The following is a 12628-nucleotide window of genomic DNA, read 5'->3' on the forward strand; positions in this document are numbered from 1 at the left end:
CTCTCCAAGTGATGGGGCGGTGGACCACTCAACTTTGATGTTTATCGTTTTCGCATTGCTCTCCTAAACCCAAAATAGTTTTCTGTTCCACTTTTGTGATTTTATTTCTTCTATTCTTCTTATAACTATTTTATGGCTGATTTTAATATTTATATTTACCAGGCTGAACATCTGAATTTTGACCTGTATGAGAATCCCTTAACCTAACCATGTCTCAGCACCTTTACATGAGTGTGGTCAGACTCTTTCTCCTACTCTTTAACAGACTATTTATGATCATAGGTTATTGCATTTGATGTAAACTGTGCCTTGCCTACTCCTAGTTTTAAGTAAACTCTGTCCATGCGAATGCTTTTGAATGCTCTGCTCACTTCAATTATATTTATGATATCGTCAGTCATTTCATTGCCATGTGCTTGAGAACTCTGAACCAAATGCACCTCTAAAGCTCAGCCATGTCGTCCTTTAAACCTCCCAAAAAATCACAGAAAAAATACACTTGTACATAATGTGGTCCTCCATAAAAATAATGATTTTTTAAGTCTTCTCATGTTATCTTCCTGAGTTGTCTCTCGCCTCCTGTTGGGGCGCTATTTTTGGAAACGCTCGTGTGGGTTGTATAGGAACACTCGTTGCGATGGCGACCATCACTGAACTAAAGTGCGGTAAGAAGCTCACTGCCATTAGCATAATTCATTATTTTGTTTCCTAACTAGTATCGTAATACGATCTCAGATCAACCCACATAATTTTAGATGTTATTTTACAAGCTAGCGAAAAGCTACGAACACTGGCAAACTACAAAACACAGAAACATCCTTACCAGCCTCCATTCAAAAGTTTAATAAGTCAGCTACCTAAATGGCAGTGGTTTTAGGGATATTTTAAGCATAAATCAACCCATTGCCGCCTTTATGGTTAACACCTATAATTCGATTCGGCATAGCTAAACACGTAATATACTTTATTCGATCTAGATTTTTTCATGAAATTTTCGCTGCTCGCTAACGCTAACAGCTGCTAGCCAACTAGTTCGGAGTTAGGCTAGTTAGCATAGGGGGAGGACATGTAATAAACATTTTCATAAAAATAAGAAGAGATTAATGGTTGAGAATTACTACGATTTAAAGAGTGGGTTGTGAAGATATTGACATGAATATGAATTGTTATCGAAGTGGACTGTAGCTTTAAAAATACCAAGAATATGTTAAATAGGTAATTTTTTGTACGGTGTACGTCGTACAAAAACATCCCGCTTTCATTCGTTACCTAAATGTACTGACCAAACAGATTCGTTGTACCCAGAGGGGTTGTTTACTTTTTCAATGTATTATCCTTTTTTTTGCTGTGTTAAAAATTTTAATATTTTAGCTTTGAGGGAAACGCTGGAGTCCCGCGGTGTGCTGGGCCAGCTGAAGGCTCGCATCCGGGCGGAGGTGTTCAGCGCCCTGGATGACCAGCGTGAACCGCGACCTCCCCTGTCCCATGAAAACCTGATCATCAACGAGCTTATCAGGGAGTACCTGGAGTTCAACAAGTACAGGTACACAGCATCTGTGCTGACCGCAGGTGGGTGAGGTCAAAAAAAGTGCAAGCGCAACATTTTTTTTACAAACTTTAACAACTTTACTATTATTATGGTTATGATGTATTAGGTACGACCATTGAACTGCTTGTAAATACAAATGTATATCAGCCAATCACATGGCAGCAACTGGACTCAATTATGTAGACTTGGTCAAGACCTACAAATTTTTTAGGTTCACATTGAGCATCAGAAGAAAGTTGGTGAAGTGATTTTGAATGTGGCAAAGTTGTTTATGCCAGACAGGCTTGTCTAAGTATTTCAAAAACTGCTGATCTACTAGGATTTTCGCACAAAAACATCTGTAGGGTTTACAGACAGGGAAAAAAAGAAGAAAAAGGTCCATAACTCAGTGAGTGGCAGTTTTCTAAGTGAAAATGTCTTGTTGATGCCAGAGGTCAGAGAATAAAGGTCAGACAGCTTTGAGCTGCTTAGAACAGTAACTTAAATGACTACATGTCACATCCAAGCAGCTGTGTGATGCTGTCATCTAAAAATGGACCAAAATCTCTGAGGACTATTTCTAGCACCTTGTTAAATCTGTGTTACTAAAGCAAGTCTGAAGGCAAAAGACATCCAAACCAGGACCTAATAAAGTTTTTAATGAGTATCCTATTACATGGTATTGTACAGTGATGAGATTGTGGTGAATGGGTAAATATCAAATCAAATCAAAGTTTATTTATATAGCACATTTCAAAGACCGAAGTACACCAAAGTGCTTTCCATAAGATCATAGTACACATAAAATCAAAATATAATAAAATTATAAATATGAAAATATAATAAAATAGTTACATAATCCAATGCAATCCGGATGAAGTTTGCCCTAATTGACCTTAAATACAATGTCGAACATATATGTTTTTAAACGTGATTTAAAAGACTGAATAGAATCCGATGCGCGTATATGGAAAGGAAGTGTATTCCATAACCTAGGTGCTGCAACGGCGAAGGCACGATCACCTCTGGTTTTCAAGCGAGACCTGGGTTGCACTAAGAGCAGTTGGTCTGATGATCTTAGTGCTCTTATGGGGCTATATGGGCAGAGAAGATCAGCTAGGTAATCAGGTGCCATATTATTTAAAATTTTGTAAGTAAGCAGTAAAACTTTAAAATCAATTCTAAATTTATTGGGAAGCCAGTGTAAGTTTGCCAAGACAGGGGTAATAGAGTCGTACTTTCTTGAGCCAGTCAGAAGGCGAGCTGCGGCATTTTGAACTAGCTGCAGTCGTTGAAGAAGGGAGAGTTGTAGGCCCATATACAAGGAGTTACAGTAATCTAGCCTTGTAGTAATGAAGGCATGAATAAGTTTCTCCAAATCCTTGTAGGGAATATAAGATTTAGCCTTGGAAATTAGACGTAATTGATGAAAGCTGGATTTAACCACACTAGATACCTGTTTATCTAGTTTAAATGAGCTATCCATAATGACTCCAAGGTTCCTAACAGCATCAGTAAGATGACTAGCAGCAGGACCAAGTATGTCATTCAGCCGTCCTGGAGATGTATCTCTGTCAAAGACAATAATTTCTGTCTTCTTCTCATTTAGTGTAAGAAAATTTTGTGATAGCCATTCCTTAACATCCCTTAAACAATCAAGCAGAAGATGTAATGGGGAGGACGCAAGTCCTGTCAGATGAAGATAAATTTGAATGTCGTCCGCATAACAATGAAAAGAGACATTATGTTTAGCAAATATTGAACTCAATGGCAACAAATACAAGGAAAACAACACAGGGCCCAACACTGAGCCCTGGGGGACACCACAACGAAGGAGAGCAGGTGTGGAAAAATATTTACCTATCATGACTGAGAATGACCTATTAAAGAAATAGGATTTAAACCATGTAAGGACAGTTCCTTTTAGGCCAACTACTTGTTCAAGCCTTGTCAAAAGAATATCATGGTCAACAGCGTCAAATGCTGACGTCAAATCCAGTAAAACTAAGATTGCGGGACACCCCGTGTCAGTAATTAGGAGCAGGTCATTAAAAACCCTTAATAAAGCAGTTTCAGTACTATGACGCTGTCTAAATCCAGACTGAAATTTTTCATATAGACCATTTCTCTCTAAATAAGTCTGAAGTTGTTGAAGCACTATTTTCTCTAGGATTTTTGACAAAAAAGGAAGTTTAGAAATCGGTCTGTAGTTCGCTAGCGTATTATGATCAAGGCTAGCTTTCTTTATAACTGGTTGCACGACTGCATGTTTAAAGGCAGTCGGGACACAGCCAGATGACAATGATAAGTTCATTAAAAATAGGATACAGGGCCCGATAGTATCGAACGCCTCCTTAATTATGCGCGAAGGGATGGTGTCAAGCAAAGAGTTAGAATTTTTCTGGGTATTAATTAATTCTTTTAACGTCGTGAGTGATGCCAGTTCAAACTGATGGAAGGCAGCTGAACATACTGAGATTGGGGCATGATTTACAGTCAGGGGGTGTGAAGCAGCATACAAATACAGCATACATTTTAATGTAAAAGTAGAGATACTACACTTGCCTCTGGGTGCATATTTGTATTTTGAGATTCCAGTGGCTGTCATAACCAGCAACTATTGTTGAGAAAAGTGAATATTTTTTAGCACTGTTTGTTTTCTCAGAGTCGGGCCAACCCGAAGTTCCTTTGGACAGACAGTTCCTGGCGAATGAGCTGAAAGTCACTGAGGATCTAAGCTCCAAGTCAGTGTAAGTGTAGAAAGCAGGATTTAAGAAATGCCAGTACAGTCTGCTTCTGAACATAATGTTCAAAATTTAGCTGAACTCTTTGGGGAATGTTCAGAGTGGGCGTAACAATTTGACAGTGTCCCCATGAATCCTCATCATAGTTTTATCTCGAAAACCTGGAAGTGGTTGTCTCAATTCACAGTTTTAAGGAAACATCATTATTTGTATTGTAAAAGTCAGATTGTCCCTGAGGAATCACATGACTCAGCATGTGCAATAAACGATTGTGCAATAAACTTGATGATTTGGGAATTTATTCTAATTTTTTTTAAATTAGGACTTATCTCCATGTACTGCCAGGAAAAACTGAAAGGCGTACAATTTAAAATAATTACTATCAGTCACCCATTTTCCTTCTCTAATGAAAACTTAATTACAATTCTTCTGGTTTTTTATTTTGCAGACCTCTTCTATATGGCTTAGTGTCCCACTTTGTGAACAGCAGTGATAAGGGAGGGAAGGTGTTTCTGCGAGGCGCTGCTGCCATTAACACTCCTGGAACTGATGCCTAAAGTTTAATGATACAGCAGTGACTTACTATGTTGTATCTCGCCTCTGTCCTTGTAGTTATTCAGCCTTTACAGCATGAAGTCTGTAAGGTCTTGTTAGCTCAGTAATCTTTGTGTCATTATTATAAATTGCCAAATGTTCTTTGTGGCCTTTTTTACATTTTGAATTTATTATCAGACTTCAACACTTTATTTATATTAGTCACAGTGTAATCCTAATAATTAATAATCCTAATTGTTTTTGTCATAGTTGAGTTAAAGGATTGAGATTACATTTGTGATGTATTTGGTGGTTCATTCTGTAAATATGTGATATTTTTTGACTGATTTTTAACAGTGTAAAAATAATAAAATCTTTATTTTTATTCACCAACTGCAATTGCTGATCTCATTCTCCACCATGTGGTGGCAGTGTCACCACAGACAAAACTGAAGTCTGCTGTTTTCATAGGATTAAACATCTTTCCTATTTTTTCAGTCTTATGCAGCCAATCATTTCTAACATGCAGACCAAAAGTACTGGGTTTGACTTGTTGGTTGGTCTGGTTCACTGGGGCCTCCCTGTGCTTGCATGTGTCCTACCCAGCATACACACCACATCTCATACTCTGATAGCTACGATAGGATCCGGCCACACTGCATCCCCGAATTAGATAAACAGCTAAGGAGATGAATGGATGGACATGTTACACTGTAACAGGTCCTAAAAGACCTTACAACATTGAAGATATTGAGAGCAGGACCTTGAGCATAAAAGTTGCAAATATAGCAGAGACCACAGCAAGTGCACTTTAATTAAGCTGCATGCATTAAAACAGGCCTCTGAGGCGATCATACAGCTTGTACATTGATATGAAATGTTGCAGGCTTTTCCAAATTTACAAGACTTATTCATTGTGAATGCAGGCACTTTCTCTTTTACAGTTTTCATCACAGGTTGATTAAGGCTGCTCCTCAACGTTGACAAAAATAACACTTTCCTGTGATTGTATCAGCATTTTAGCGGTCATTGTATTGTTGTCTGAAACTAAACCCACCCATGATCCAAAGTCGTGCCCTTGAGTTGGTCTAACTGTATTTACTATTGCGAATTAGTCCACATATGCTTATATAAATGAACCTAAAGTAAGGTATAATGCATCTTCCAGACTTTATTCTGTAGCTTCTCTCTTTCTTGTTTACTTCTTTTTCTCATTTGCTTGCTGCAGCATAAGAGAAAAGGCAATGAGGTCCTTCTTACCTTGATTATTTTATTTTATCTGACCACAAAGACCACAAAACAACAACAGTAAATCAACAAAACTTTATTATATTTATGTGTATACTGTGTGTAACCCAGATCCCACGCTAATTATGCACTGCATCAAGCCCATACTTTTTGCTTTTCACATAGTTTCTCACCGTTTTAAGTAACTTGACATTTTTATCTCAAACTTAAAGCCCTAAGTTTCTGGAAGTGATTATCTACTGAGGCAGCCTTTTATGTCTTATCCTGATTACTGATGTTGGGCACTTAGTTGCACTGTTTAAACCATTTGTAACCTGCTCTACGTCTAAGTTATTTTTAGGTTATACACATTTGTTTCTGCTCATCATAGGTCTCAGATTCATCCACTGAAACAGTGAAGTGATAATACTGAGCACATGGTGTATTATCTTGAATTTGGCCACAAAATGATCGATGTACCTTTAGTGCAGCTTGTTGAAGAGCTTAACTTTCTATGGTGTCCTAATTTATTGTTTCCCAGTATCAAATTAAAATAGCGCTATGTCTTTGTTCATCTGAAAATGTCTGAATTTACATGGTTTTACAAAAAACAAACCTGATTTGTCCTTAAAGCTGAGGTACTCAAATACCTAGTTCACTGACATCTGATATATCCATTCCCTTTAAAATGGCTTTATAAGCTCCTCAAGTTGAACAATGACATGATTGTTCAATTGGCAGTTTGCCCCATAATTGGTAGCATTTCTCCTCCACTGTATAAATTAGTTGTATGCAAAACAGGCAGCTGTATAAATAGTGTTAAATGCAGTGATCCTTTGACTGCTGCAGACTGAACTGATGTTTGCCTCTGTGCTTAAATTAGAATGCAATTGCATTCCTTGGGGGTCAAACATATCCATAAACATGTTTTCTCTCCAATAGATGACCATCTATGGACATGAGGGTGAAGAAAAAATACACATGAAACATGCTGTATGTACGAGATCTTAATATGACAGCTCGTTTTGTTTTTATTGCTTCGAGGGAATCCTCCACATGTACGTGCTCAATTGCTTTAGCCATTCTGGCTGGTTTACTATAAACAGTGACCTGTTTGAATTCACTTGCTGCGTGTTAATTCATTTGCTGTGTGTAAATAAAATACAGACGATTAACATTTGATTTCTAAGTGAAAATCCTGCTTAGGTTTATTTCATTTGGAGTGGGATTTTGCCGTCATTCAGTCAGAGGTTTTAATCCATGTTCACTCCTGCTGTCCCCTCCTTAAAGGTGTATCAGAACAAAGTTTAGAACAGATTAACTTTCAATACAAATAAATAATAATCCTTCCTTCTACCTTCATCCATTATTATGGCTCTTATTCTGGAAAATGATCCTGTTATACACTGTTTAGTTCAGAGGGAATCCCAAGTCTCTGTGTACTTATTTCAAAGGCATTAGCCTCAAGCTGCAAATTGTTAATTTAATATTTTATCTCACTGAAAATAACAAGAAAATAACAAGTCTTTCTCTTATGTGCACTAAACAGAAACTATAAACCAGTTGTCTGTCACAACTTAACTGCAGGTAAATAGAGTTAGAGTTTGAAGCCATAGGAGTAACTTTGTTTGAACAACCCTGTTGCTATTGGACCATATTTAGTCACTGGGGCTTGGGGTGGTTGCCTGTGCTAGACTTTGAAAGTAACACAGAAAGCTGCAGAGATTCCATACAGACGCCATTCTCCTTATATGGCACACACTGCAACCTCTCTGTTCAGTGTATCTGTTCCTCTTTCCTCCTCTTCACTCTTCATCCCTCCCACTCCCTGTCTGTGCTGAGTTTTTCAACCCATGGTCCTTCTCCACGAATGCCACCCCATCTCCTTGATGTTGGCCAGAGGGAACCTGAAGGCCCTTAATGTTGGTCTTAGGTCTGTCATCAGTTTTACACAAACAGACACACACGAACACAGTGCTATGTCTCTGGCGCAGTTATCAACCAGCAGCTTGATTTACCGGGACAAACAGAAAAGTGTCCTTATAAAGGAAGTTCCATTGGAAAGAAGCTGCACACAGGAGGGATGCAGCAGGACAGGGGAGGAGCTGTTTGCTGTGTGTGTAGCAACAGAAAGATGGGATGTGCACACACACACACACACACAAAGAAACTCACATTCACTATGCGAATTATGAGTTATGTACTGGAGGGAAACTCTCCAGGGAGGTTACAGTAAAAGGGGATTCCTATGCAGGGGACAGCTGGTTTTCCTTATGAGGAGTGGGAACGCATTGCGTAATCTTTAAACCCTACAACGTGTAGGACTGAAGCACACAGTTTTATAATTATGATTCCTGTTCATTTTTTCCCACTGTTTAGCCTTATTAGATTCAACTCAGGTGTGTGGAAATAAATAATACAAAATAAGGAGAAAAAAGCCCAGATTGCAATTTGAAATAATATTTTATTAGACTTCAGTTACATTGTCAAGACTTTCTTGATTGCATTTGAATAGTTTCTTCGAAACATGACATCTGTAAATTATGTTAGAAAGGTTTTTGTACAGGGAAAGTACATAGAAATACATTTTAATTACATTGAAAATGTACTGCCACTGACAGACAGACAGAAGACAACTGCACCCCCACACATCCACTCCTACAGCCATTGTAGAATAACACCTACACCAGCTAACATGCATGTCTTTAAATAGTAGAAACTGGAACACCTGGGAGAAACACAGACATACAGAGAACATACAAACTAATGCCTCAGATAGCCCGGCATATGTTGAGATGCTGCAGGAGGAGAAAAATGCCATTGGTGAACCACAAGATCCAAAAATATCCATTCTGCACTACATTTTTGTAATCCAACAGATTATGTCAGAAAACTCGCCCTGTAATTTGTGTTGGCAGTTAATTATGATTCAAGGCGCCCAATAAACACTTGGCTTGATTAGTGCTGAATTACTAAATATTGTTGAACCAACTCTTTCCAAAGAAATTAGTTAAGACAGCAAGTGATAGCATGTTTTTAAGATTTTGGAAAATATATAATCAATTGACTCATAAATTCAAATTGAACCAATTATTCGGCTTCTGTGTTTATTGTGGGTCCAGCTTTTATGATTCAATTAATGGAAACAACAAATCAAGTCATAAAATGTTCCTAATGTCTGTGATGATGCATAAAGAATGAACACATAAATTCAAGTTAAGCCATGCTGTTTACCTACAAACACACATCTGGCTTGTCCATTTACAAGAATATAAAGTAATTGAACTAATTCTTTGGACAGGAGGGAGAGGAGAGGATGTTCCCTTTGGTAAGGTAATACTATAACACATTTTCTTTTATATTTTTTTAATATAAACTGCAGTTACTTTTAAAATATGAAGGCTTAGTTATCTAGTTTTATACAAATGATTTCATTTTAATTAATAAAAAACAAGTTATTATTTAATTTAACACAGTATCACTGACACTAAAATATCTAGTGTGTGAGAATTTGAGTTAATCGGAATTATGACGTCTATTAATCTGAATAATGTGCTTATGGTAGACTCATAACCAAGACGTAGAATGAACCTTACTGTGTTACATGGGCTTGATTATTTTTAGGGGTATTTTAATGTAGTTTGGCTCATGATGTAGCTCATTTTAACAATTAGTTTTATATCAATTTGGATCATTTTATTTATAAAAAATATGTCACATGTATAAACGTGTTGCACATTAAAATCTAAAAAAAAGTTTTGTAAAATAAATGTTGTGGATTTAGATGAACTGGATTTGTTAGCTGCAGTAAAGTTCAAGATATTAAAAAACTGATGAAACGTTTTTAAAACTGTATTACACGCCACTTTATTTTACAACCATAACCTGACCTCACAGCCTGTGTGCGCTAGTCTTACACACAAACATGATGTCTTTGTGCTGGAACAGTAAGCACGGAGATTAGGGAGTTATGGTGTTTTCCATTTTACTGTTGACTGTTATATATGACCTTTTAATCCTCTGCTTCTCTGTCAGCAGCACCCTCCACTCCATTCAGCGCCTCTTCATTTATCTTACATCCCTGTGACTCCTCGAACCTGCTGGTGTCCGCAGTGCGCATGTCCGCTGCCTCCGCAGCCCCGCTGACCGATGCCGCCCGCAACTGGACGATGCTGCAGAGGGAGGAGCAGGGTCCCCTCGTACAGCTCCACCCTCGCGCAAGTTTAAATGGTAAGGCTATGAAATTGACGAGGGTCATTTGGACTGTTCGCTTTTGGAGTACCTCGTCAACGCAGGCTTCTCCAAACTCCAACTTTCCAAAGCCAAAGCTCCCCTGAACTCCCGTTTCTTCACATTATGTAAGTATATCCTTTAGTGGAAGCGTGCAGCGGCGGTCATGAAGTGCACCTGTCAAACGGCATCCCCTCATAACTTTAAATGCGTTTAAGGAAGAGGGAGTCTGCGTGTTTTCCTGTAGATAATGGCGGGTGCAGAGCTTTAATGTGAACTTTGTAGCTACTATGAAACATTATTTTAAAAATATGCTTTAAATAATGTTTTATGGTAGCCTAGCATATGAGTTTTATTCATAACTTCTCCTGACAATTAAAAGCAATGACATAGTTTACGTATCTGGGCGTCAGCTCATTATGTAATTATACATCTCCTGTATGCAAACACTTATTTGTGCATTAGATAAAGTGCAACAGACGACGTAGCATTATTGTTAAGTTAATCAACTACAGTTAATACTGTAAAAAAAAATACATATATTAAAAAAAACTGTAAAAAGTATTCGCGATCATAAGGGAAAAGGGAAAGGTCTCTCTATCTAAGAACCACATCCCACTGACCACTGAGTTTCCTGTTTTCCAAATATGGTTGTATTAGGCTGCATGTATATCCAGTATGTTTTCCCTGAAGATGCAGATAGCACAGACTCGTGACAATTTTCACATACAGCTAACTAATCTTGTCATGATGGTTTTGGAGGAGTGATGGACTGATTTTTTATATAACACTCTTCTGCTCTCCTGAGGCACTCAAAGCACTTTATACATGCCTCATTCACCCATTCATACAAGTCTTTTTTCTATGCTTAAGTGCTTTCTGTCTAACATTAACACACATTCATAGCAACTTGGGGCTAGTATCCTGCCCAAGGATATTTGGCATGCAGATGTAGTCTCCCTTCTGTTTTATTTCAAGGGCTTTCGCTGTCATAACCCCACAAGTTAATGGACAGTCTAATAACTGATTATTTCAACTCAGTTATATATATGTAAAACTTGGATGCAGCTTTAAACAGAGTAATTTTGCCACAGCATCACAGGTTTCTGGATGAACAGTTAAATGAACAGGTTGGCAAGCACTGGGATATTCCTGGTCAAAAAATAAGAGGAAACACTTCCTGGAACAAGTCAAGTGTATATTTTAATAAATTCAATTTAACTATTTTCATGTTTTAATAGCAAACATTGAGCTATGGCCTGGAAAACCTGATGCATCTGAGTTTATTGATAAAAGGATAACAGGAAGAAGAGAGAAAAGTTGTAAAATTGTCAGCCTCTCGGTCAGCCACAAATAGAAAGGTCACTTAGTCTCCTAAATGATATTTCCACTTGTTTATTGTTTTTGATAGAGACTCTGGAATAATTATCCAGTTTATTGGTCTCATCACAAGTTTTATTTTTAGCCTTGGTGTGATATTTTTGACAAACTAGAACCGAGACAATACTGATTTGGTTTGATGATTACACAGGAGAGAGTTTAATGTTATATTTAGGGGTTAAAGTTATGACAGATCAATAATACTGGATTATGTGTAGTTTAGTCTCATGACGAATAAAGATGCCAGCGATGACAAACCATCGTCGTGACTGTGAGACGTTTTCCCTCTGAACCCTGTTCTGTCTTCAAGATACACTTACTGAACACCAAACTGTATCAACACCACAGAAAGTGAGAGTGGACTCCACAAGTATTAAGTATTAACTCAAGTTGGTGAGAAAGGTTAAAGAGAGTGAGGAGGAGCAACTCGATTGGCTGCACAGACTTAAGTATATGGGGAGTGTCAGGAAAAATGTGTTTACATTTATCTGCAGAAAATCACCAGATCATCAGAGGGTTCCTTCCTTGTTTTCTCAGACGTGTGCTTGACTTACTGCTTTCATCCACTGACATATTGACAGTGTTTGCTTCTGCTTCAAGCTAATACCTTTGCAGTATATTTTATAGTTTGTTTGTGACTTAGTTTGTCTAAGACCAGGATTTCATTTATAAGCTATCTTAGGTTAGAAAGTAAAACATTTTTCCCACTCAAAAATGTGCAAACTTGTTTCATTTTATCCATCACATTATAGTTTTATAGTTATGTAACAGTCCCTAAATTAGACCTAATGGGTTCCGTTTTTTTAATAACACTTGAAAAGAATTAAGTGCATGTACATTTACTCTACATATTTCTGTTAGCATTTCACATAAGCTCAGGAATGCTCCTTTTCAGACATGACTGAGCACTTGTTCATGATTTAACCAGTGCATTTAAAAATGAATGCTACTAGGGCCCCGTGTGAAGCACGATTGTTAAAGCTCC

General features: G+C 37.7%; 2 protein-coding genes across 4 annotated transcripts in view; both read left to right on the forward strand.

The window, feature by feature from the left end:
- Positions 1–574: 574 nt before the first annotated feature.
- On the forward strand, positions 575–5159 carry cep20 (centrosomal protein 20). Its single transcript, XM_063475482.1, has 4 exons — positions 575–665; positions 1372–1569; positions 4194–4278; positions 4721–5159. The coding sequence occupies exons 1-4, from the start codon at positions 638–640 to the stop codon at positions 4827–4829; spliced, it is 420 nt and encodes a 139-aa protein (XP_063331552.1). The 5' UTR covers positions 575–637; the 3' UTR covers positions 4830–5159.
- Positions 5160–10270: 5111 nt separating this feature from the next.
- Positions 10271–12628, forward strand: part of myh11a (myosin, heavy chain 11a, smooth muscle) — a 30197-nt gene continuing 27839 nt past the window's right edge. For 2 of the 3 annotated variants that reach the window (XM_063476799.1, XM_063476802.1), the window contains exon 1: positions 10271–10391. The gene's annotated coding sequence lies outside the window, so the exon portion shown is untranslated. The remainder of the gene's footprint in view (positions 10392–12628) is intronic. The other variant, XM_063476800.1, reaches the window with a different exon arrangement.

This window comes from Pelmatolapia mariae, linkage group LG6 (assembly GCF_036321145.2).
Source record: "Pelmatolapia mariae isolate MD_Pm_ZW linkage group LG6, Pm_UMD_F_2, whole genome shotgun sequence".
NCBI classification, from domain to species: Eukaryota; Metazoa; Chordata; class Actinopteri; order Cichliformes; family Cichlidae; genus Pelmatolapia; species Pelmatolapia mariae.

What these genes read in the sequence shown, in the direction of transcription:
- cep20 (XM_063475482.1), top strand. Translation starts at nt 638, where the DNA reads ATGGCGACCATCACTGAACTAAAGTGCG. An exon ending in CATCACTGAACTAAAGTGCG is followed by an intron (nt 666 to 1,371) that starts GTAAGAAGCTCA and finishes TTAATATTTTAG; the next exon opens with CTTTGAGGGAAACGCTGGAG. An exon ending in AGCATCTGTGCTGACCGCAG is followed by an intron (nt 1,570 to 4,193) that starts GTGGGTGAGGTC and finishes TTGTTTTCTCAG; the next exon opens with AGTCGGGCCAACCCGAAGTT.